At 39.5% G+C, this 25,108-nt stretch overlaps 1 protein-coding gene across 1 annotated transcript in view; it reads right to left on the bottom strand.

The window, feature by feature from the left end:
• The window catches only part of ADGRV1 (adhesion G protein-coupled receptor V1), a 460,423-nt gene that overhangs the window by 49,951 nt on the left and 385,364 nt on the right, over positions 1-25,108 (bottom strand). The window contains exons 88-89 of the mRNA XM_032764111.2: positions 23,348-23,505; positions 7,361-7,482 (exon numbers count right to left, since the gene is read on the bottom strand). Of these exons, the coding sequence (XP_032620002.2) occupies positions 7,361-7,482; positions 23,348-23,505 (280 nt within the window). The remainder of the gene's footprint in view (positions 1-7,360; positions 7,483-23,347; positions 23,506-25,108) is intronic.

Here is a 25,108-nt window from a genome sequence, read left to right as displayed (position 1 = left end):
CTTGTATAGCCATCAGAGGGCACACCATGAAACTAACAATAGATGATTTGCTCAGATTTGTCATCATCGGATCGATGGACTACCAAGAACCTTACAAGCACATGGGGTGAGCAAGAAGCAACATTTTGTTTATTTTGTTTGTTACAGTGAGATCTGTCACTCTGAGGAAGCTAAAATTTACTGGCACTGGAGTGAATATTTATATCCATCCTAAACTAGGAATAACCAGCTGTACCAGAAATATTAGCCAGGTAGCAACCTTAAGCGAGCCCCATCTTTTAAGATCAGTTGCAGGATGCAGCCTGCCTGCTAGGTCCTATGCACCACCTCTGTGAAACTCACTCTCATGACTCATGCAAAGCACTCTGGACATACGAAGGCCAGAATATACCTGAGCTCATAAGGTACACTGCAATTAAAAACCTGTGGCTGGCCTATCAGCTGACTCGGGCTAAGAGGCTGTTTAATTGCAGTGTAGATGTTGTGGCTCTGGCTGCAGCCTGAGCTCTGGGACACTCCCACTTTGCAAGGTCCTAGAGCCTGAATGTCTACACTGCTGTTAAACAGCTCTTTAGCCCAAGCCCAAGTCAGCAGGCATGGGCTAGCCCTGGGTTTTTTAACTGCAGTGTAGACATACCCCTGGAGTCCATCAGAGCCCCTAGCAGATCTTAAATGTGGCATGAGTGACAAAGAGTTTTCAAACACTAGCTGGAAGGAAGGTGCCAATGGCAAATTCATGGAGAAAGGAGGAAGTCAGGATCTGAGAAGTTGCATAGATAAAACAATGCACCTACTGGGAAGACATGAGGAGTTAGCCTCTAAATACATGAAGGACCTGATCCAAAGCCCATTGTAATCAATAAAAAGATTTCCACTGACTTCACTGAGCTTTGGATCAGACCCTGTAACAGCACATATAAACATTAAAAGCAACTAGCCATTTATTCAAACAACCCCATTAATCATTTGAAAAATACAAGAATCATTTATATTACTGTAACTGTGCAAGACAGCTTGTGTGATCTCAACTCTTTCATTCAGTGACAAACAATTTAAATACCAGCTTAATTTCCCCTTTCTGACCCTGATGAGCATACTGTGAATAATTCTTCTTAGCCAATCAAATGCATAAAGAAGAGGCAAGTGTTCATTGCTGTGTTTTGCAACTAAAGAGAACAAGCAGCCAAGGCCTTTCACACGAGAACACAGGGATGTTTCTGTGTCACAGATGCCGCTTGAGTAACAATCAAGAACATACAGCCAAGGAACTCAAAACATCAGATATTGTAAATATGCTCTTATCCATTTCTCTTTAGCTTTTCATTTTTTTCCCCCATTACATAAGCATGCAGGATGAGTAAAAGGATTAAATAAACCTTTTACAATTTTATTCTGGCCTTCATGCACAGAACTAATTTAGCTATATTAACTTTCTGGGTTGTTGTTTATTCACTGACCATGTAAATCAGCAATTGTTCCCACAAACAAACTTTGCATGTTTATTCAAGCCATTACAGGGAAAGGAGTAGCCTTCCTTTCCACTGTACATGAACAGTTCATACTGTATACTCCTCTCCAATGGAAACGTGACACTTCGTATTACTGTCAGTTGCTGCAAAGGGAGAGCAAAGGACGTGCATGGAAACAATTTGTCCTGTATAGCTGGTTATTTGTACCAAGTGTATTTCCCAAGAGCTGTTTATCATCAGAATAAATCAGCCAAGTTGGATAATATAAAATACTTGACCAAATACCTACACTGAGTCCTTTTTGGAAGCTAAACATGAAGTATTTTACAGAATCTTATTTGTATGAGTGTTTCTAAATTCGCTGTTATGTTCTAGTTTTTTAACACTTTTGTTATGCATTCTGTATCTCTTCAACAACACGGAAGAAGGCTCTGTTTCTTGGGAGCCTTTGCATGCTTTTTTTCCTGTTGGGAAAAGGCTCAAAAAGAACAGCGAGTTTCTGTTTGTAAGCTGAAATTAGGTATAATGTATAACAACGATGTGGCACAAATAAATGATAAAGCAGCTTTTTATTTTAGAAATGCCTAACCTAAGTTTTAGTTGGTCAATTCACAGAGCAGTTGAAGACAAAGATTTATGAGAGTGACTTGAAATAGCAAAAAATGGAAGGTAGCAAGTTCCTCTTGGATTTGTTCTGAAATAATGTGGTCCACTAAGTGCCATTTCATTTTTCTGACTCCCTGCTCTGAAATAGTGGGGCTGAGAAAAAAATTTCAAAAGATGCAGGTGAACTGTGGGCTCAGGGAACCTAGCACCCGGCCCGCACCAGAGGCCACTCCCCGACCTCCAGGCTCCCACTAGCCCTCTCCCCCTCTTCACCCCCCTCCCCCGAGTTCTGGAGTGCTGACTGGCTGGCCAGGCTGCGCAACCCTCCCCTTCCCCCATGTCCCTGAGTACCGGGTAGGCAGCATGCCCCTCCCCCCCCAGCCCTGGAATGCCGGGAGGGTAGCACAGCCCACCCCTCCAGCCCTGGAGCACCGGGCAGCATGAGCACTGGCTCCAGCCACCCAGAGTCCCTGGCTGCAGACCTGCCCACATTATCCCTAGCCCCAGCCCCAGCCCAGGGCCCTGGCCATGGGGGATGAGCTGCAGTCTGCACTGGCAGGAAGCAGGAGGGGTCTGGAGGCAGAGCATGGGCAGGGCCACACAGGGCTGTTTGGGGAGGCTTCGACTCCCCTGGCCTTTAATACCCGCCACCCATGACTGTTCATATCATGCATAAGCTCCATGTTGTGGAATCTGCAGGCCAGAGGGAACTTGCTGACTGCATCCATCTGGAGGCTAGGCCTCCCAGTTCATAATTAGTGAGATGTGTCAATGTTTTATAAAACGGTAACTGTTTACAAGAAAGGCTTGAATTATTGTGAATAATACTTGTTATGAATTTAGGTTTTTTTTCTTATCCACAAATAGTTTGTGAATAGACTCTCTTTTATTAACCTGTTCATCGTTCACAATTATTTGATAACAGCATACACACACAAATTTCAGCCTATGGGTTGTTTACAAACTGTTCTTTTTGGCCATTCACTATTCATTACTTATGCTCAGTGACTGGTCACCTAAGTCACATGACATTCTCCTTCCTGAATAGATCACTGAAACTTTTTAAACAGGAGACTAGGAGAATAAATAGGAGAATTAAATAGAAAATAATGTATCATGATTACAAATCAAAAACATTTAAAACAAACTCCATTAAATAAAAATAATAAACCTATTAATGGAGAAGAAGAGCTTTTATAGTTCTAACTCCTCCACCAATGTGGCCAGCATTAGAAAATATTTCTTAGCTTTATTTTAAAAGCCCTGTCTAAAGCCTAATAACAAGTGTCAGATTCTGTTTTATTATATTTTATGTTTAAAATCTCCATTAAAGTATACAACGTGTTTTTAAAAACATGACCTATAAAATTATTAAGCTCTTCAAGAGGCTCAAAGGAAATTTTTTATTTACTGTGCAGATCCTCCAGGGCTATACATTTTTATTTATTTTATCAAGCCAGAAAAACATTATTTACATTTGAAAATTTAGAGTTACTTTCAATCTAGAGAAAAAATGGATTTTACATTTGAATTAGAGAGCTCCTCCAGGTCTAGAATCAGGGAAAAAATAAAAATAATAATTTGTAGAGCACTATCTTTCCTGCATGGCTTTTTGTGTGCTACAGGAAGTTGATATTCTATACTTTAAACAGAAATGTGGTGGAGCACAGATCTACTGTCTAGCTATTGTAGTGCAGTCTGCAGGTACAAGCAGCCCACAGTGGTTCTCCTGTACCAGCCCTTCAAGCTTTAGGGGCAAATGTGAATCCCCTCCATTACTACATGAGATATAATTACCACAGTTCTGCAGCAAACAAGGGGGTAAGCTGTCAGACTAGAAGTCTCTTGGCTAATAGTAGGGACATTTTCATGTAGAGTTTTTGTTTTTCTCCTGGTTTCTTTACTTTTGTTCCTCCCAGAGCATCCCAACTTAGATGGTAGATATGGGGGATGTTTTGGTAAGAATCCAATTGCAGGAGTGAGAGTTCTTTGATTGTACTCTGTGTTTCATAGGAGACAGTAACATTTAGAGGAGGAATTTGGAAAAACAGGGAATTGGGAGAGTCAGGGGAAAGGTTTATCTGACTGTTACCTTCTTGACATGTGTTGCTCTGTTGTTTTAACTTCCAAACGTTGGTGAATGCATAGGTGGTATGGTTTAAGCACCATGTCAGGGAGTGAAAGTTCCCTCTCCACATTAGTATCTCTGGATGTTTGGTGTAGTAATTGGTTATGCTGGGAGAGGGTAGTTTAGTCAGCTGTTTTGTGCAGGTCAGCATTTAGGAGGGGTGAGGGAAGTTTGGCATCTCTAGCGGTCAGATCTAAAGTTGCAGTATATGATCGGTAGTGTATAGGAATTGTAATGGCAAGGCATGTGCCTGCGAGTGAAGGAATAGAGAGTATGTACTATTAGGTAGCTTAACTTCACTTCTTGTTTTTGTGGGTTTGCATGAAGTATGGTATGTGTATGTGTAGCAGCAAGAACAGGACTGCCAAGTTAAAAATCTCAGCCACAGCCAAAATTCAAAGATTTTAGAATTTATGAACAGAAAGTAAACAGAAAAGACTGAGAAAATTCAAAGGGAATAAAAACTACATTTTCTGAAATTTCACATTGTTTGACCATCTACTATGAGAAAACACAGTGAGTTACACCCAATTTTAAGGTATTTTTCAAACACAATCCTAACTATGGAGTCACTAGCAGGTGCTTCTGTAGTGTTGTTTACTATTTAAACAATTCTTGAGTCTTTAATGGCTTTGTCATGCTTTTGTATACATCTTTTCCACATGGTTTCAAGGTCTTATTGCTGCTACAATGTAAGGATCTTGTAGGCTTCATGTGGGTAGATTTCTGGTATTGCTTGTATGCTTTTCAACATTTTGTGTCAAGTATTGTAGCTTTTATATGAATGAATGTCTTGATCCTTGAAAAATTAATGACAAAAATATATTTCCTCTCCTTTAAAAAGTTACAAAAACTCTTCAATAACACATTTTAGGTTATGTAAAGCAGATTAATTTAAAGTATTTTCTGGTAGTCATATAGAAGAGTCAACGTTTTGGACATGAATGACCTTTTCTCAGAGATGGTTACAGAATAATCATGTCCACCTTTGTGAAATATCCACATGCAGTGATGTGAAGTGAGTGTGTTTCACCAGCCATACATGGACACTACTATGCTGATGCAAGTGAAACCTACTGGCATGACATCATTCTTTGGGATCTCTATTATAATGAGTTGCCTTTTCCAACTATCGGTATCCATAATACATCTAGGTAACACAAGCCTATATTCGACTCTATTAATAATTCAATATATGAAGATAATAAACCAAGAATACAAATAAATCATTGCATATCTATTACTTACATCAGTGATGCACTTTATTCAAAAGCTATAATGAAGTTATGAGTGTAGCACTGAAATTCTGTGGGTAGGTTATCTAAACAAACTTATCTGAACAGTGAATACCTGAATCTTTGAGTGATGGAGTTAAAGGAACAATTTAGATGTCATGAACTTTCAGACTTTAAATGAGACTTTTTGGCCTCGTCTATATTATGAAGTTTTAGAAAAAATAATCCCACTGGTGCTCCTCTCAGTTTAACTGCACTAATGGGATCCCTACTATAGACAGGTTCTAGACCCTTCCCAGTGTTCTGACCAATAAGTCAATTACATTTGCTCATCAAGGAGCGCCAGTGGGAACTTTTTATACTGTAGGCATGGCCCTTGAAACTAATAGGGTACAAAAATTATGAAAAGCTGTGCACAAAACTTTATAGAAAAAATAACTCCAGTCTAAGTGATTTCCCATCTAAAAATTTCACTTCTAGTTAATTTTTCATAAAGTGCACGGTTTCATATCCACACATGAAAAAATGAACTTTTCTGTTTCCGTTTTGAAAAATATCTATAGCTGAATAAAATTTAAATTTTGGAAAGGTTTAGTGTCTTGCTGAAGGAAAGGTCCATTTTTGAGAAAAATGTGGTATTTTGGGGGAAAATTCTCAAAAAAATCAGTTTGTGAAATCAGACCATTTTCATGAATCCACATACTATGAAGTTCAAAGATTTTGAATCTATATTCGTAGCAGATGTTTATCATACTGCATAGCACACTAGAAGGCTCTCAGACACTACAGTGATGAGAATACTGTAACAACCTATACAGAATAGAATAGAATTCTTCTTTATTTCTCATTTGCTTTTTTTAAGAATTACAGGCATTTTCTCACTCTTGAGTCTCAATTCTGTAACACTTACTCACATAAGTAACACTGAGTTCAATGGAACTACTGATAGGTGTGAAGGTACACGTGTGCATAAGAGTTTGTAGGATCAGGACCACTGGTAGCATTAGCAGAAGTTACATGTAGCACTATGTATCAAGATGAGAGTACTAGTATATCTCTTTTTTTTTTTTGTGGTTTTTGTTACTCAAACACAACTTCTAGTCCAGGGGTAGGCAACCTATGACACGTGTGCCAAAGGTGGCACGCGAGCTGATTTTCAGTGGCACTCACACTGCCCGGGCCCTGGCCACCAGTCTAGGGAGCTCTGCATTTTAATTTAATTTTAAATGAAGTTTCTTAAACATTTTAAAAATCTTATGTACTTAATAACATATAACTAACTATTGTTGCATGTAGACTTATAGAAAGAGACCTTCTAAAAACGTTAAAATGTATTACTGGCACGCAAAACCTTAAATCAGAGTGAATAAATGAAGACTTGGCACACCACTTCTGAAAGGTTGCCAACCACTGTTCTAGTCTATATTGATCTTTCCGCTGAAAAGATCTTATTTTATCTGTGTACACATAGCATGGGACAGGTCTCAATTTAAATATTAGTGTTTTGTTGCATATCATTTTAAACCTTTTCTATTTGATACTTACCCTAGTTTTAAATAAAATTCTTCCCATTTTATTTTTGCAATTGCCTGCATTACTTTGTTAGACTTATTGCCACAGGATTTTATTGTGTACAGAACAGGTGCTGTTTTCTCACCAGTGTATTGATTATGAGATGAATTTCTGTGTAATTATTATTGTTGCTGTTGTTTTGGAATAACATACCTATTACTTGAATATGCATCCAATATATTAATTCTAAAAATAACCACATTTCTAGTGACCATTGCATAGTCGTAACCTACTGAACCTTCTATTTGCTTCTGGTTTCTACACAACTTTTACAACTTGAAATGTCAGATGTCATGCACAATCGAGGCTTTCCCATTCTCCGCAATTGGACAGCAAAGAAAAGCTCTTACCTGCAGGCTGTTGAAGATAACAAAGAAGACTAACATCCAGAGGTGCCTGTAAGCCATGTGCAGTCCTCCCCAAAGCCATGTAATCGAAATCAGGGCAAACAGATATAAGACCAGTGGGATCTCTGGAAACCATAAACATAGTCTTTCAGTTGTTATGCGTTGTAAAAAATACTTTCAGCATTACCCATGTATAAAGAAGCTTTAGTTTTCAGATCTCTCTCGCTATCTTTTGTGCACCTGAATATCTTGCTTTAAAGGACTAACATTGGAGTTCATGCTCCAGTGATGACCAGGCGCATTTCTGAGGTTGCCCACTCTTCGTATTGTGGTGGGGGCAGCAGGAGGTGGTAGGGGTATAGATATGTGCTGTCCCTCACCTAGAGCACCACCTGCTGGCTGATTTACCAAACAGATTTGAAAGCTTTTTGTGAAGATGCACAACTGATGGGGCCAAGGTTCAGTGGGAGACAATACAATTAAATGAGATAAATAAGGACTCTTGCTTTATGGGTTGGGAAGTGTTCACGTGGCCTTGGTAAATATGTAAACTAAGTGGAGGAGTTCTTGATAAACCCTGGAAGTTTGGAGGAAAAATAGGGAAGATTTACTTCCGAGAATGGGGAAAAAAATCCTAAATATAAACAATACTAAAATCCTTTATGACCCTGACATTTTAAACTGAGAATATAGCTTTGTCACTGGCTTGTTGTTACTTATGCTGCAAATTAAACAAGAGTATGGTCCTAGTCCTGTAAAGACATGAGCATGTAAGTAACTTTAACTATTCTCATTGCCTTCAAAGGTAGTATTTGCATGTTGAGTTTACTCACATGCAAAGGTGCTTGCAGAATCTCGCCTTAAGCACAAAACCCAGACGATATAAAGAAATCTGTTTTCAAAAACTTAAACTATACATGTCTTTCTGGATTGCCTAATATCCATATATATTTTGTACATGTTTGTCTTCCTAGATTGCCTTATATCCAGATGCATTTCATATCTCTTATTGTATTTGTAGTCCACAGGATCTAAGTAATGTTGAGGAAATGATATGGCAATACAGTACAAAGTTCACAAAAAGGGGAAGCAGAATACAGCATAAATAAATAAAATTATTTTCTTAAAGTCAAGTGACTCTGGATTGACTTCTACTGTTGACAGTTCTCATGACAGATTTCAAAGTCCATATTTGCCCTGTTTTTGTAAATTTCACTTTGCAGAGGTGTTCTGCAAAGCATTGCCCATTCTCCCTGTAATTAGTGCTATGTCAGCAAATTTGACAGACAAGAGAGGGGGATTAAACAAGGTAAACAGGACTACACAGGAGCATGTACAGCCTTCCTTGTCTATGTTTCCTATTGTGTTGCAAGAGAAAAGTCACATGAACATAGCCATGGCATTGGTTGCCTGACTATCTTCAAGCATGGCAGGGAATAATTACTTCAGGGACTTTATTATTACTGTGACAATTAACTTTGTTAAATGAATGTTTAAACTTTCACTGTGGGGGGGAACTACTTAGAAAAAAGCACAGCATGAGCAGGTACTGTACTTTGCAGGTTTCCCCACATAAGACCTGATCCTGCTCAATGAGAACTTTGATATTGATTTTAACAGGACAGGGCATTGTTTGACATTCATGACACCTCAGTCATGACTTTCAAAGCACCTGAGGTACCTTTCCTGACCAGATTATGTCATAGTTTTGTGTTGCAGACGAAAATCTACACTGTGTATGACAAATGGAAACCTAGGCATCCTGAGGTGAAAAGCTAAAGCATTAAAATAAAGGTACACTCAGCCCTCCAGAACAGGTAACAGGATACATTCCTTACTAGTGGAAGACACAACAAAGTCACTTCAGCCAAAGGAGTCCTACAGCCTGAGCACTGAGCTGGAAGCCAGAAAACTCAATTCTAATCCTGGTCCAGGTATTGACTTTCTCCTCTATGGCCAAGGACAAGGCATCAATCATCTCTTACTTTGTTTGATCAGCTGCAAAATGAGGCTAATAACGTCTCTCTCTCTCAGAGCGGTATTGTCAGGATAAGATAGGTCCCTATGCTCCCCACTGCTAGATGGAGAGGAACACAATGCTGCTAACTGAAGAAGGGAAATGTGACTATGCAACACATTGCTCTCATCACAGCTCTGCCATACCAACAGAGGTGAAAGTAAGCGGGTACGGGCTGGTACGGAGGACCGGTAAGAAAAGAAGACTGGCTGAGGGAAGAAGCCTGCTCCCTGCATAAGAATAGTTTAAACTCAGCTGTTCCCTGAGTGGTTCAGCCCCCAGGGCTAGGTTTCTGGCATCCTTGTTAATTTCACTCACAGTAGCTGAGGGGAGGGGGTCGAGGGGAGGGTGTGTTTGACCATGGCAGAGGCAGTCCTTGTCTGCCCCCGGGATGAGGGGATCTTGTCTCCAATACTAATATACACAACAAATACAAGCATTTGGCTGCACAGCTTAAATCCAGAGCTAATAAAAGCAGGTGGAAGGAGAAAACTCACTGTCACATTGGTTTCTCGTCTCCTCCCTCCCCCTCCTCCAGCCAGGCTGCAAACAAGGCTCTGCATTCCTCCCTCCCCCCCGGGGTTCTCCTCTAGGCTGTAGCTTGCAGTAGGGACACTGGCTGAGATGTCTGCTGCTGCTGCCTGCATAAGAACAGTTTAAACTCAGCTGCTCCCTGCGCAGTTCAGCCCCCAGGGTTACAAGCCGTTTCTGGGATCCTTGTTAATTTCACTCTCCGTTGTTGTTGGGGGCGGGAAGGTGTGTGTGACCATGGCAGAGGCAGTTCTTTTCTGCACCCGGGATGAGGGGATCTCCTATACACAAAAAACACAATCAAAATCAGGAACCATTTCCAAGTTCAAATCTATCCCATTCCCTCCCCAGCAGAGGATCATGGTTGTGATGTCCAAACTGCTTGCAGATCCTCTTTGAAATGTTACTGAACCGCGCAGGGAACAGCTGAGTTTAAACTGTTCTTATGCAGGAGGCAGGCTTCTCCCTCCCTCAGCCAGTCTCCCTGCTCCCTGCTGCAAGCTAGAGGGAAGCCCCTGCAGCTGCTGCTCAGTGCCAGGCAGGGAGAAAGCATGGAGCCTAGTGTCCGCAGCCTGGCTGGAGGAGGAGGGAAGACACGGAGAAAAATGTGACAGTGAGTTTTCACTTTTTCAGGCTTATTCCAATAGTAAAGTTTTATTACAGACAGTCCTGGTAGTAGTAATAGTAGCTTTATTTTCTCTATCTATGTCATGCAGTGGGAGGGATCTTTGAAGTACGTAGGAGAGGTGGGTTGCTTGTGATTGGACCATATGGGTAAGAAATGTAAATTACTTTCACCCCTGCCCAAACCCCAGGGCTCCCAGCCGCCTCTGCAGCTGGTAGCTCCAGGGGTGATTTAAAAAGCCTGACTCCTAGCTTCAGCTGAATCCCCGAGCCCTTTAAATCCTGATTTAAAAGCCTGGGGATTTAAAGGTCCCACCTCTTCCGATAGAGGCCATGCCTCTTCCGGTTGAGGCCCCTTCCCCTCCACAGGACTCTGGAGTACCGGCAAGTCCTTTAAGTTACTTTCACCCCTGCATACCAAGGACTTGATCCAAAGCCCACTGAGGTAAATGGAAAGATTCCCATTATCTTCAATGGGCTTTGGAGCAGGCCTTAGCACAGTACATTTTGTTTAAGAGAAACCAGCATGCAAGGTTGTTCTGAGATGCATTAGCTTTGGTCATGATTTTTTCCACTGACACTTCAGGGTCTTATGATCAGCTGGCTGCAGGCCCTACCCAATTTTACTCCCACAAAACCAAACCCAGAGAGGACAGCATGCAACAAATTTGCACAGAAAATGAACCTGCAAATGTTTTAGGGTACGTATCAGACATGGAAAGATGAAGTTACTCACCTTGTGCAGTAACTATGGTTCTTCGAGATATGTCTCTCTATGGGTGCTCCACAACTCCCCTTCCTCCCCTCTACTTCAGAGTTCTGATCATAAACTCTGGGGTAGAAAGGGAACTCGTGGCAGAGCACATGTGGGGTGCTACATATGTCTGAGTCAAACTGCTACCAAAATTCTCCGATCAACAGTACAGGAATGCAGACACATTTACCGAGGAGCACCCACAAAGAAGGAACTACGGTAGAGTACCCAGAGGACACTACAGTGGAGCACCTACAGTGGAGCACCCATAGAGACATGACTTGAAGAAGAATAGGAACATCCATGCCATCACAGTGTCTGTAATTTTTACTCCTATTGACTTCTTAAAACACTTGAAGCATTATGATGTAGAACACTTTAAAGCACTAAGTATTATGTAGTGCTCTATTTCTTACTATAAGTGTTAAGTATTTCTGTTCACACTATGGTGTACACATCACTGATTAGATATTTTCTTTTCATATTTTTGAAAAGATAACAAAATTGGCAGTTCTATTTGCTAATATCTGAGAGTACATAACCAACTAATTCTTTTGTGAGAATTACCACATTTTTATTTTTAAACATAAAGTAAGAAATTGTGCTATTATCTACTTAACACTTTTCTATACAGACGGAAATTCAGCAGTTACCAGTACAGCTATTCATTTATCTGTGTTCAAATGTTAGTGAATAGAAATGCCATTTCTTGTCTAAATCTCACAATCATTTACAGTACCTTTGTATTCCTTTAATTAACTTAGCTCACGGTACAAGGTAAAATGGAATGAATGCAATGTAGTGAAGACAAAGAGCAGTAATGTACACACATTCTAAAACCCATAGCTGGGCCTAAGAAATTAGCAGTGCAAAAAAAAATTCCAAGTAAGTTAAATTCCAAGTAAGTTCAAACAACTTCTTTCTTATACTAGCTTTTTATTTTCTTTTGCAATGTAGCTTTGCCACTGGAAAACTTGAGTGCTGATGGAACAAAACGAATCTGCAGAGCATGCCAAAAGCAGCATTTCTGCATGTGCAAACCAGATTTTTGCATGTGCAATACTAGCTTTAAATAATTTTAGCCAAAAAAAATATATTCTGAAATCCATAATGACTTAACATATCTTAAGAGTAAAAGATGAAGAAAATGGAATGATAAGCTATCTCAATCTAACGTTGAAGTATGGGGAGTCACTTCCCCACCAGCACATATCAAGAACAACACTGAACGCTACTGAATTAAACCAATGTAAGACAAGTCCAAGTAAAGTTAAGAATCAAGCCCAGTAAATCTAACAAGATCTCATAGACATCATCTGAAATGGTGAACTATAACTCTATAATAAATATAACCACAAGCTTTGGAATCTGTATGTGTTGATTTTAAAAGACACAAAGAGTATCTCTTGCTTGCCATGTGCCCAACTTTGTTATAAGAACAGCCTCAGCTTTATTATGCAGTAGTATTGTCAATAAGGAAATCATAGCCTATTAATATAATGCTGAAGCTCAACCAGTATTTATAGTTCAAAAGCTGACTGAGCTCACCCCATCGACATTTTGTTCTGACAACTGGGTATATTTTGATCAAACAATGCCTCAAAAACTAGGACAAATAAACCTGCTAAGCAACTGTAAAATACCTGGTTTTAAATAGTTTGCAAAAATAGGTACAGAGTAAGAAAAGAGAGTATCAATAAATAGGTCTGAATTCAACAGAGCTTGGAGTTGAAGAGACTCTAAATGTGTGTGGTTTCTTTATGGAAAAAAAATTGTGCTTTCAGACAAATGTGTTTTCTCTTACAGTTGTTTAAGTCTAAAACCAAACCAGGATCAAATAAAGAGCCACCACCACCCACCTACATATTTCCTCAATAAACCACAAGTAATACAGAATAGAAAGCTGTGGTGGAACAGTAAAGTCAGCAGCAGTACAGTGTGGGTGAGACGTTGCAACACAGCTTTGGTGTGTGTTATATACTGTAACTTGAATTATATTTGGTCCCTACCTATGGCAAAACTACATATCACCCGCTGTTTAGCACTTTAGTAGATGGAGGGTTTAATTTAAGTTACTGTCATTCCATCCATTTCCTGAAAATATATATTACCACCTTGATTGGGCACGCCTGTTTCTGTGAGATCCATTTCTTTTCCATAGTTACAGGTCTTTTGCTCATTGTCTTAATTATGGAATTTCCTCCTCTCAAATCATTATTGTCCCAACCTTTGGATTAAATTTTTGTCCAGTTTTTACATATACAACTGGGTTGTGCATTGTCTTAAGGAAAAAGAGTCACAACATGCCCAATGTGGTTGAATGGCTTTAACTGTGAGATTCAGACCAGATCATGACACTCCTGCATTCTGAAAAGCTTTCTAATTCCCATAAAGAAATGCTGAAATATGCAGCATTGAGGCATAACCATTACCTACTGAGTCACCAGACCTCTCAACTGTATTGCATTACATGGTACTTCATGTTTTACTGCCACTTCTCACTCCCTGAGGTGGGGTACTGCACCCGCGATGTTCTGGGCAAAAGACGGAGGAGTGCCTGTCAGGACAACGGAATGGAGGAGGGGGAGTGCCTGCATGTGGCAGACTCCTTGCATGTATGTAGTGACACCTCACCATACACAGGCACTGACAGGCACAGGGAGGAGTTGTGAGTGCCTGCTGCCAACACCACCACTTTCTTCCTGGCAAAGCCAGGAGCCACTGCCTTTGTACATTCCAAAGCAATTGAAAGGTCTGTAAATGAGAGGGCAAAAACAGGGAGAAAGCATAGATGAGAGCAAATATGGGGAGAAGAGGAAGAATAAACAACAGAAGAAAACTGAGGAAGGAACAAAGGGAGCAAATAAGGGGTGAGCAAAGTAGGGGGAGCAAACAGGTGTTCCCCTCTTTTGGTCCTTGTCACAAGTTTTGATGACTCATGTCACATGTTGGCAAGTCTGAGTTACGGTGAATTCATAATTCCCAACACACTTTAACATCGTGCAGTTTTGTCAACTCACTTAACCTGTTTTAGCCTTGTAGGCAATATATTTACTACATTATGATGTTTGACATTGCCAGTCTCCCGACTTTGTAAGGGAGAGCAGAAGCACTGGGTACTTGTTGGCACAATTTGAATCTACGACACATGAAATACTGTGTGGAGTGAACATTAATTAATCCCTTCTTCAAAAATGCCATTTACATGAATGCCCCACACTTTGCAGTTGTTAAAACTAGGGAATATGAAGGTAAGCAATGAACATTAAAGAGAAGCACGTTCCCATACTAAGAGTTTAGTTCTTCTCTAACAACGAATTCATAACAACAATAATTAACAAAGCCTGAAGTCCAGTTTGTAGGGTAAGATTCAAGTTCCGGGAACAGAAGATTATAAAAAGTGTCAGAGTATCATCATAAGAAGTAATCTATGTGACTAGATGATTAGAAAAACATCCCACTGCTTCACAGAATACCAACAGAGCAACCTCTGTCTAGAAGTAGTGTGACCAGCCATTCACCTTATCATGAGCAATCAGCCAGAAGAGTTTTGAATAAATTGCAACTTCGGGCAAAGCAGCAGGAAAACCTATAAAAGGCAAATTACCATAATGCAGCTGAAAAGTGGCAAAAGACACAAACGGGAAACAATTGCCTTATTGGGCTGGTGAGTTTTAGGAGATTATGCTGTAATAGTAAAACTGGATGATAAGAGTTGTTACAGCCCTAGCTGAGCTCCCCCTTTGCAGACAGTCACCAAGTTTCTGGACCCAAAGCCTTGGATCCCATGTGCTCTTAAGCTTACTGAGTCTGAGCAGCATCCAGACACTGGCTCTACATCCAGCCTTTCAGGCACACTCCTGGGATACAGACTCCAGTGCTGGTACCCCTTTCTGAAATCTGGGGCCCTGCAGCTCAGCTGCTTTAGGCCTCCAAGACAAGTATGGATCTCTTAAGACTCCCCAGTAACTTTTGTATGCCCTCTCCATAGCTTCACCCTCATGGGCACTCTGGATCAAAATGTCACCCTTTGGGGACTTTGTGACAGTTACAGCAAGTAACCCAGAGACTTTACAAAGGCACCTTTAAACCAATCCTATGTTACTGAAAGACAACGAACGAGAGAGATACAGATCTATGGAAAGATAAGCACTTGTCTCATTTTCCACATCCCTCCTCAGAGTTTTTTGTGTCTTAGAGTCCTCCAAAGAGTCCAGGATTCTTCTGTGCCCTCACTCCTCTTTCTGGTTTTGGTCTGTCCACCGTGAGAGAGTCTCCCTTTTATGAAGTTTGTTAGGTGAGCCTCACTGCGTGGCTTCAAGTTCATTGCCAGCTGATTCTTGCTTAGCTCTAGCCCACCTGAAGTGCACATTGGGAGAAATGGTTCCTCCGAGGCTGCAGCAAGCTCATTTTCTTGGGTGCTTCCATTTGAATGAAAGACCATTCAGGTTGACAGCTCTTGATTGCTCTCCACTATTAGCCCTCCCACATGAAAGGATTTCCCCTGACACCTCCCAGGTGTGTCATCCCAAGATGGAGGCTATAGTGCCAAAGCGAAGGCATAGTACAGTTTAACAATTAATATGCCCATTCACCAAATAGAAGACATATAGAAACATATACTAATCTGTCTCAAGGGTATCAAGGGAAAGCTCTGCTGATAAATTCAGCTTTTACATAAGAAAAAACAATATATAAAAAAAACAATGACTTTGGTAAACATAGTACCCTTGATTTTGAAACTGCTGGTTGCTAGAATGTTAATGGCCAATTTTCCTTTTCTTCTGTTTGTAAACACAAGATATTATATTTAGAAGTTCCTTTGCTGTTTGTACAACAAAAATAGCCTAACTGTATCTTATAACTGTTTCCTGAATTTATTATTTAAATCTGACTCATCACAAAGAAGAACTATCAAAAGGTTCAAGACCATCTGGGATACTTACGCCATGGTTGAGCCAGAAGAGTAGGAAAAATGTGAAATAAATTACGAATTAATAAACTGGAAATGGTGTATGTGCCTTTTTATGCAGAATATGCTTTTTTTTTTTTGCTTGTGGAACATAAGGAATATCCTGTTATGAAAAACAAATAAAAAAGAACTAAGTGCACACTCACAAGCACTCCTAAATGTTTGTATTTTTGCTATTATGTTGCCTATTTTTCCTCTGCCTGCAATGTTTACAGTTTTTATAAAAATGTAAAAGTCAATAAAAAGAATGATTAAAAATATTGCTTGTTGTGCTTTCCCCCCTTTAGGTTGTTGAACTGGCAGTGAGATTCTAATTTCTCTTAATTGTTCTTGGCTAGCGTTGAAGACTCACTGCAAAATCTGGATTAAGTTTTCAGATATTGTATTCCTGGCTGGTCTGGAGGGACAATGGTATTCATGCAATGTGAATTTCACTGGCTAACTGGAGACCTAAGTTCAGTAAAAACTGCAAAGACTCTTGCTTAGCAAGCCATGAAGAGCTGTATGTTTAAAGTGAATATATGGAGCTGGGTGAATACTGAAAAACATTTTCTTATAGTAGAAATTCAAATGAATGAGCCAACTGTGCTCATACCATCTTTGTGTTCACTTTCCACAAATATTCTTAAAAATAAGCTTGTTGGCAGGAATTGTCACAGAAAAACAAGGAAATCAAGGTATTGAGGAATATTTGTGGAAAGAGAATGTTAAATTTGTAATCATGTCCAGTTTCAGTTTCCCTATAGCTAGGGTATCCTAATTATGGACCCAGTTCTGTTCCCATGCTACCTGACTTCAATGTCAGCAGCATCACATTCTCTAAACCTCAATATTCATTCTCCTGAGGGGTGTTGACCACTGTACACTTTCCATTTGGTTCCTGTCGAGATGATTACTGAGATGCTCTGTACATATAACAATTCTCATATTCAACAGAACATGTTTGTAGTAGGGCTGCGCAAACTGGTTTGAAGATAATCTGAATCAGTCCAAACTTTAATTCTCCTTTCTAGGCAAACCAAATTTACATCTTCAAAAAGTTCTGATTTGCTTAGATAATAAATACATTCTTGTAAACTAGTCTTTTTCTTCACAGCACTCTCCTTTTCATGACTAGATCAGACACTCATTCTTCTCCCAAATAATAAAAATTTGACTCTCCTGTTCCCCTCTCTCTCCTTGACCTGATGCCAGCTACCTCCAATGCAATTTGATACAACATATGGCAATGGAGATGCTATCATGCAGTGATGAAGTTTAGTGTTCATATCTTCATTTGGAAAGTAGAGGAGGACAATCAATTCCAGTCCTCCTTTGCCCTCTACAAAAAGCATAAGGTGGGAAGAGAGCAAAGATCTCTATATGTTGCTTTGTGCCTTTGAAAAAAGAAATGCACTCAAAATCAGTGAAATAAGAGTGTGAAACCATGTCTTGCCTTGCTTTGGTGACCTGTGATGCTGGCACAAGGATGTAGGAGAACTCAAACATGCCTGAAGATTGCAGAATTTATTTATACAGTCTCCAGTAAAAATAGACATTGAAGAAAAATAAATGGAAAGATAAAAGCTTGAATGTTTAATTTGAAAACAATCTGTTTATTCCCTATCACAGTTGCGAAATAGCCTAAAGAACTATTCCTATTTCTAACTGCCTAAGGAATTCATCCATGTGAAAACATGTCATCCCTGAAGCTGGTTTAAGGTGAAATTTTCCTCTGAGATCCATATGATAATATCCAATGTTGCTATTCTGTGCTCACTACCCAGAACACGTGGGAACCCCTTTTGGCATTGATAATAATCTATCCATACTGATAGTGCAGTACAATACTTTCATTCATATCCAAGGGGAAAATTTTGCCCTTTTAGGGAGACATGGGCTGATTTGCTGTGAAACAGAAAGCTGTACAAGTTAAAGCTGCTTTAAAAGTTATGCTTCCAAATCTCTGGGAAAAGATTCTTTTTTGGACTCACACTTCTAGCTTAGGTTAGCCACCTAGAGCTCTAATTATTTTGAAAGTTTACAGTGGTATAAATGGTATTTTGGGACAAATTGTGCCATTCCAACTTCATTCAGCAAAACTCCTACTGAAGTTGATGAAAGTTCCGTTCAAAAAAAGACCATAGAATCCAGCACTCTAGGAGATAAACCCACTGTTGTTTAAAGAATAAAGTAGAATTTGTCTGAGCTTTTCCCATAAATTATACTAAGATCCAAAGAGAGTAGATGAGGCAAATGTTAAACAAGAAGTGCTCTCAAAACAAATAAAAATTCAGCAAATTGTGTGAAAAATATTTAGCCTGTGGATTGTTTCTGAAACGACTGCTGTGAATATTTGTTTTTCACTATTCACATTGGTAATTGGTCTATATTGCATGTTATTTTTATAACTTTCTAACTCCCAAACAGCTTTCAAGATCACCACATAAACACTTCTGCGAGTATATATTTGTATGAATATTTGTGTGCAAATGCATATATAAATGAGAATTTGTGACACACTTGCTTTCTGCAAACATTATTTGCTCACTGGAATCAACATGAAAAAAAGAGTTCAAAAATACCAGCAAACTGAATCATCAGTTTTTATATCCTAATACATGTGCAGATACTTTTCTTCAGTATTTGCACGGTTCTGTCCTTTAAACATCATCACGATGTCACTTGCACCACTTTATACCCTCTTCATAGAGAGGACTACCTAGAGACATCAGACAGTTCTCTGCATAGAATCATAGACTATCAGGGTTGGAAGGGACCTCAGGTGGTTATCTAGTCCAATCCCCTGCTCAAAGCAGGACCAATCCCCAACTAAATCATTCCAGCCAGGGCTTTGTCAAGCCTGACCTTAAAAATCTCTTAAGGAACAGGAGATTCCCACCACTCCCTAGGTTAACCATTACCAGTGCTTCAGCCACCTCCGGCAGGGAAAAGTTTTTCCTAATATCCAAGCTGGAACTCCGCCCACTGCAAACTTTGAGACCATTACTCCCTTGTTCTGTCATTGGCTACCACTGAGAACAGTCCAGATCCATCCTCTTTGGAACCACCTTTCAGGTGTTGAAAGCAACTATCAAATCCCACCTCATTCTCTCTTCTGGCAGACTAACATAAGCCCAGTTCCTAGCCTTTCCTGCATAAGTCATGTGCTCAGCCCCCTTACAATTTTTGTGTTCCCTTTGTGGACTTTTCCCAATTTACACATCTTTCCTTGTAGTGTGGAACCCCAAACTGGACACAGAAGACTCTAGATGAGGCCTCAGTTATGCGAATAGAGGGGAAATGATCACGTCCCTACGATCTTGCTGGAATGCCCTTACCTTATACAGCCCAAATGCCGTTAGCCTTCTTCGCAACAAATGACACACGTGTTGACTCATCTCCAGCGTTTCATCCACTGTAACCCCTAAGTCCTTTTCTGCAACTGCTGCCTATAGCCATTCGATCCTATCTGTAGCAGTGCCTAGGGATTATTCTGTCCTACGTGCAGGACTCTGTACTTGTCCTTGTTTGACCTCATCAGATTTCTTTTGGCCCAATCCTCTAATTTGTCTAGGTCCCTCTGTATCCTATTCCTACCCTCCAGCGTATCTACAACTTCTCCCAGTTTAGTGTCATCTGCAAACTTGCTGAGGGTGCAGTCCATGCCATCCTCCAGATCATTTATGAAGATATTGAACAAAACCAGCCCCAGGACTGATCCCTTAGGGCACTCCACTGCAAACTAGACATGGAGCCTTTGATCACTACCCACTGAGCCTGATGATCTAGCCAGCTTTCAATCCACTTTATAGTCCAAATGATTGATTCCTTCATTCAATTTTTGATTATGCAAATGTAAAATAAAATACAGTGGAAAACTTTAAATAAAAGTAAAGTAGGCCTTAAAACACAGTGTATATTCTCATGAGAAGGTTCAGTGATCCAGCCACTGCTCATGTGACAGTAAAGAAATATTTGACAAGGCAGTCAAAAAGATGATTATTTATTATATATATGGTGCCATATGTGTTCAGTGCATTTCACAGGCAAGTGAGATGACAGGCCCCCTATCTCAAGGAACTTACATTCTGAATATAGTAATAACTAGATATTACCCTTGTAAAAGCTATAAATACTGCCAACTATACCAGAAAGCAACTTGCATGTAATAAGTATCAGAGGGGTAGCCGTGTTAGTCTGAATCTGTAAAAGCAGCAGAGAGTCCTGTGGCACCTTATAGACTAACAGATGTTTTGGATCATGAACTTTTGTGGGTGAATACCCACCTCGTTAGATGAATGTCATCTGACGAGGTGGGTATTCACCCACGAAAGCTCATGATCCAAAACGTCTGTTAGTCTATAAGGTGCCACAGGACTCTCTGCTGCTTTTGCATGTAATATTTTCCTTGGGGAATGAGTCTGCTTGCAGAAGTCCTAAGATAATTAAAGGCCAATTTCCCTTGATGATATATGACTACTAGAAGGTTCACCCCTCTTCTCCTGATAAAAAGAAGCTCTTATTGACATTTCATTTAGCCCATGCATTCTTCACAACTTCATTTTCTCCAGACACCTCACAATGCCCTTTCCACTCTGCTTTTGTACTGGCTTACAACAAAGCCCTGACAACCCATACTAAGGCCACGTCTAGACTACCCGCCGTATCGGCGGGTTAAAATCGATTGCTCGGGGATCGATATATTGCGTCTCATCTAGACGCGATATATCGATCCCTGAGCCCGCTTATATCGATTCCGGAACTCCACCAACCCCGACGGAGTTCCGGAATCGACATGGCGAGCTGCAGACATCGATCCCGTGCGGTGAGGACGGGTGAGTAAATCGATTTTAGATATTTGACGTAGCTGAAGTTGCGTATCTAAAATCGATTTTCCCCCGTAGTGTAGACCAGCCCTAAGTTAATTATGCCTTTGTTCATATCTACTAGTTCATGCCTTTGATTCACCCTGGCATGGTTACTATTAGTATTTTCTGCATCCACCTTGTTGACTTTATGTATGTTATTGTCTAAGTATTGTCTTACCTTAATAGACATTGGATAGGACTGAATCCACTAGTTCTGTGCAAACAGGATTGAAAGTTATCTAGTAGTTAAGTAGGCCAATGAATTTTACATATTTGCATTGATCTGGTTTTCCCATCTTACTTGACTGAACCAAATGTATTACACCTCATTTCAAAATGCAACAGATTAGTAATTCTAATATTATAAATACAAAATTAAAATTCCCAGGAACAGATAGAAAAAGATTAATGATCAGACTTTCATCTCAAAGTAGCAGACCTGAATTCAGGCTCAGTACACAGTGACAAAGGCCCCAATCCTGCAATACGCTCTGCAAGGATGAATCTTTGTGTCTGCACAGATTTTATTACAGGTCTGGATCTAAATGTCATTACATCTGACAGTTCAGTGAATGGCCAGTGTGAAAACTGGGGATCTCAGCCCACTTCCTAGAGAATTAGTGTCCACATCACAAAATCTATCATTACTGAGACTGGCAAAAGGATGCTAGTTAAAAGATTAATGATGAAGTGAATTTAGAGGGTGAACTTCTCGTTCTGACCTACATTGAGATATATTAGCTGGTCAGAACAGGGAAGCATGCATTGCTTGTGAATGTGTTGTACTTTGCTTTCTAATTAGACAAAAGACTTAAGCCTCCAGGGCTTTCATGTACAGGAGATTCACCGAACATCTTCATACACAACCCATTAAAGAGTAAGATGGTGGATCAAAATTCTTTGAAATATGAAAAAGGATTCCTTGTAACTGAACTTACAGTATTATTCACCACTGAATAAAGGAATCATTCTTTGTCACACAGTGTGCTGTGCCACTTTTAGGTAGGCTGCAGGCATTGCCTTTTCTAGCTCTGGAGGGTAACTAGAGAACAAAGTGCAAACAAGCCATATAATGCTAAGTACATATCAAACAAACTGTTATATTTTGTCATTTGGATCTTATACAAACATATATTCCTGTTAGTTAATCTGGTACTTTACCAGTGAAGGACAAATTCAACTTTAAGGAAATTAACAGACTCCATATATTTGATATTTTATTTTTGCACTACAGAAGATATATTTCTAAAAGCTGGATGCCATGACATTTTGGCACATATACAATACATATAATATTTGTCTAATTAGTAAATAGTTATTTAGTTAGTTAAGGTTTTAAAACTATATCACTGCAGCTTTTAGTACTGGAATCTAACAAAGGTATCTTTTATATATTTATATAATGTCATATTCTGGATTTGTGAAGTGAATTTGGTAGTGATTCACTTCCTCTCTTTTATTCAACTTATTTTTTCTGTAGATAGATGAAACTCTCTTTACATATAAAAACTGATTCAAGCACCATTTGAGAGTTTATAAAACCTAATAGCCAAATTCAGGCTTGGCCTATGGAATTGCACCTCGTTACATCGAAGCTAAATTTGATTCAGAAACTATGAAAAGAAAACAGTTCCTTTTACAAGTCATCCACACAGTACCCTATTATTAATGTGTTGGCCTAAATTGCTGAAGAGCACATTAGAACTTGGTTTAGTGAACACTGTATTATTAATAATTATCCTAACAGGAAAGACCAATCAATACCCATCCCTGCTGTGCCTGAAACAGATTTTTTTTTTTAACTAGCATGTTTCTCATGTACAGAACTTTTATTCATTTACTGGGGACTAGTACCCTGAAATTTCAAAACAAAAGGAGTAACTCTAAACCATAAATAAACATGATCAACTCCTTATTCCCTAAGTATGATGTTCACTTTAGTGCAGACACATCACACAATATCCTATATTTTGCTCAAGACCATATTAAAAGTTTGAGTAGTGCAATGGCCTTTGTCTCCAATTCAGCGAGATACAAACCATGTGCATAACTTTAATCATGGAAGTACAGTCCACTGACTTCAAAAGGACTACTAATGTGCCTAAACTTATGCATGGGCATAAGGACGTAACTGAATCAGGGTTTCTGTGCAGGTACTCTGCACTAGACTGAATTCCACTTTAAGTTAGAATTGCCTTCAATGTTTTTATTTGCCTTCATGGAATCCTCCCATGTGTCCTACCTGCAGCATTGGTTCTTCCTCTGAAAATATCATCATATGCTTTCCACTGGTGAGTCACCTGGTAGGCATGGATGAATACCACAAATACCACCACCAGGCACATTAATGGTACGAGAGCAGCAGTGAAGAGGGCAGCATAGATATTTGGAATAAAGCATCTGAAAAAAAAAAAAAAAAAAGGATCCGCCATTTATAAACATTACAAACAACTTGGACAGTTACATAAATGAACTTTCTAATACAAATACAGTAGAACCTCAGAGTTAAGAACACCTCAGGAATGGAGGTTGTTCATAATCCTGAAATGTTTGTAATTCTGAACAAAATGTTACTATGCAGAAAAAAATGCTGCTTTTAACCATCTTAATTTAAATGAAACAAGCACAGAGTTTCCTTACCTTGTCAAATCTTTTTTTAAAAAACTTTCGCTTTATTTTTTTTTATAGTTTACACTTAACAAGTACTGTATTGTATTTGTTTGTTTGTTTGTTTGTTGTTTTTTCCTCCATTGCTGCCTAATTGTGTACTTCTCGTTACAAATGAGGTGTGTAGTTGACCGGTCAGTTCTTAATTTTAGTATTCATAACTCTGTGGTTCTACTGTACTTTTGACTGAGGATGTATTTTACAAACACAAATGCTTTCATTACCTACCTAAAGTAATATCACTTGACAGCACTGTTTTCAAATGGTTCTTAACTGCTTAACACACTTTAACCAAAATAATACATTGGCATATTAGTAATATCACATTATTTTTTTTTTAGCCTAACTAGACGCTGGAAGGAATTGAACCCTTGCACTGTAACAAATTATAGTTTTTCCTAAACAACCATGCATGCTGTATTTATTTAACATGATCTTCTTTTAGTTAGATGAGTTTAAAAGTACACTATGACATTTTCCATACTTGGCCCAACAAATGAAATTTTGAGAAACATGATTTTCAAATAAAACAGCTAGGCTTCAATGCAAGACAATCATTTTCCTTTGACTTATTGGAAATTACATGTCATTTGTATGTGAAACCAAATGTGCTCTCTCATTTCCATTTTTTTTTCTGCCAGTCCTCACCCTTTCCATGTATTTGAGTTATGACTCTTTAAATTGTACAAGATGTTCAAATGTGTTATCATGGAAAAAACAGTTAAGCCACAGATGCAGGACTGTGATTTAAAGTACTGACAGGATACCATATAAATACCCTCTAGGTCATAGGGCTAGATTGTGCTTGATCCCCACTCACCTTCGCTGATGATGACTGTGAAGTTGCACTGCCCAAGGGAGAACTCTGGGAGTGACTGTGCCTTCAGAGTGGGTGTGGAACTTGTACACTCTTTCAAAGGGTGCAGCATACTCACCCCAACCCTGCTGCTTGTCAAGCCAGCTCTGCTAAACAATGGCTTGCTGAGATGAACAGTTAATGTGCAGGATAGGTCAATGTGCACTAGGGAAATTTTAATTCACATGGACACAGATTCACTGTTTATACCCCAGCACGCCGTGCACTAACTGTTCATCAAGGTAAGTCCTAAAGGGAGTCTACAATGGCGTAATTGGTGGAGGGGCTGGAAGAATGTGCAAATTTCACCCATCTAGACTCTCTGTAAATTTAGCCCAGCAAATTCTGCAGCACCCTCTGTCACCTGAGGCACCATGCTGGGGCACCACCCTGGTTCAATACTCACTCAGTGCCGAATGACCACCATTACTTTCTGCAGCAACAAAAAACTGCTAAATTCCTCCCAGCCAAGTACTGGCT

This window comes from Chelonoidis abingdonii, chromosome 6 (assembly GCF_003597395.2).
Source record: "Chelonoidis abingdonii isolate Lonesome George chromosome 6, CheloAbing_2.0, whole genome shotgun sequence".
In the NCBI taxonomy this organism is placed as follows: Eukaryota; Metazoa; Chordata; order Testudines; family Testudinidae; genus Chelonoidis; species Chelonoidis abingdonii.
The sequence above is the reverse complement of the archived record's forward strand: the minus strand, read 5'-3'. Positions and strand labels throughout refer to the sequence as shown.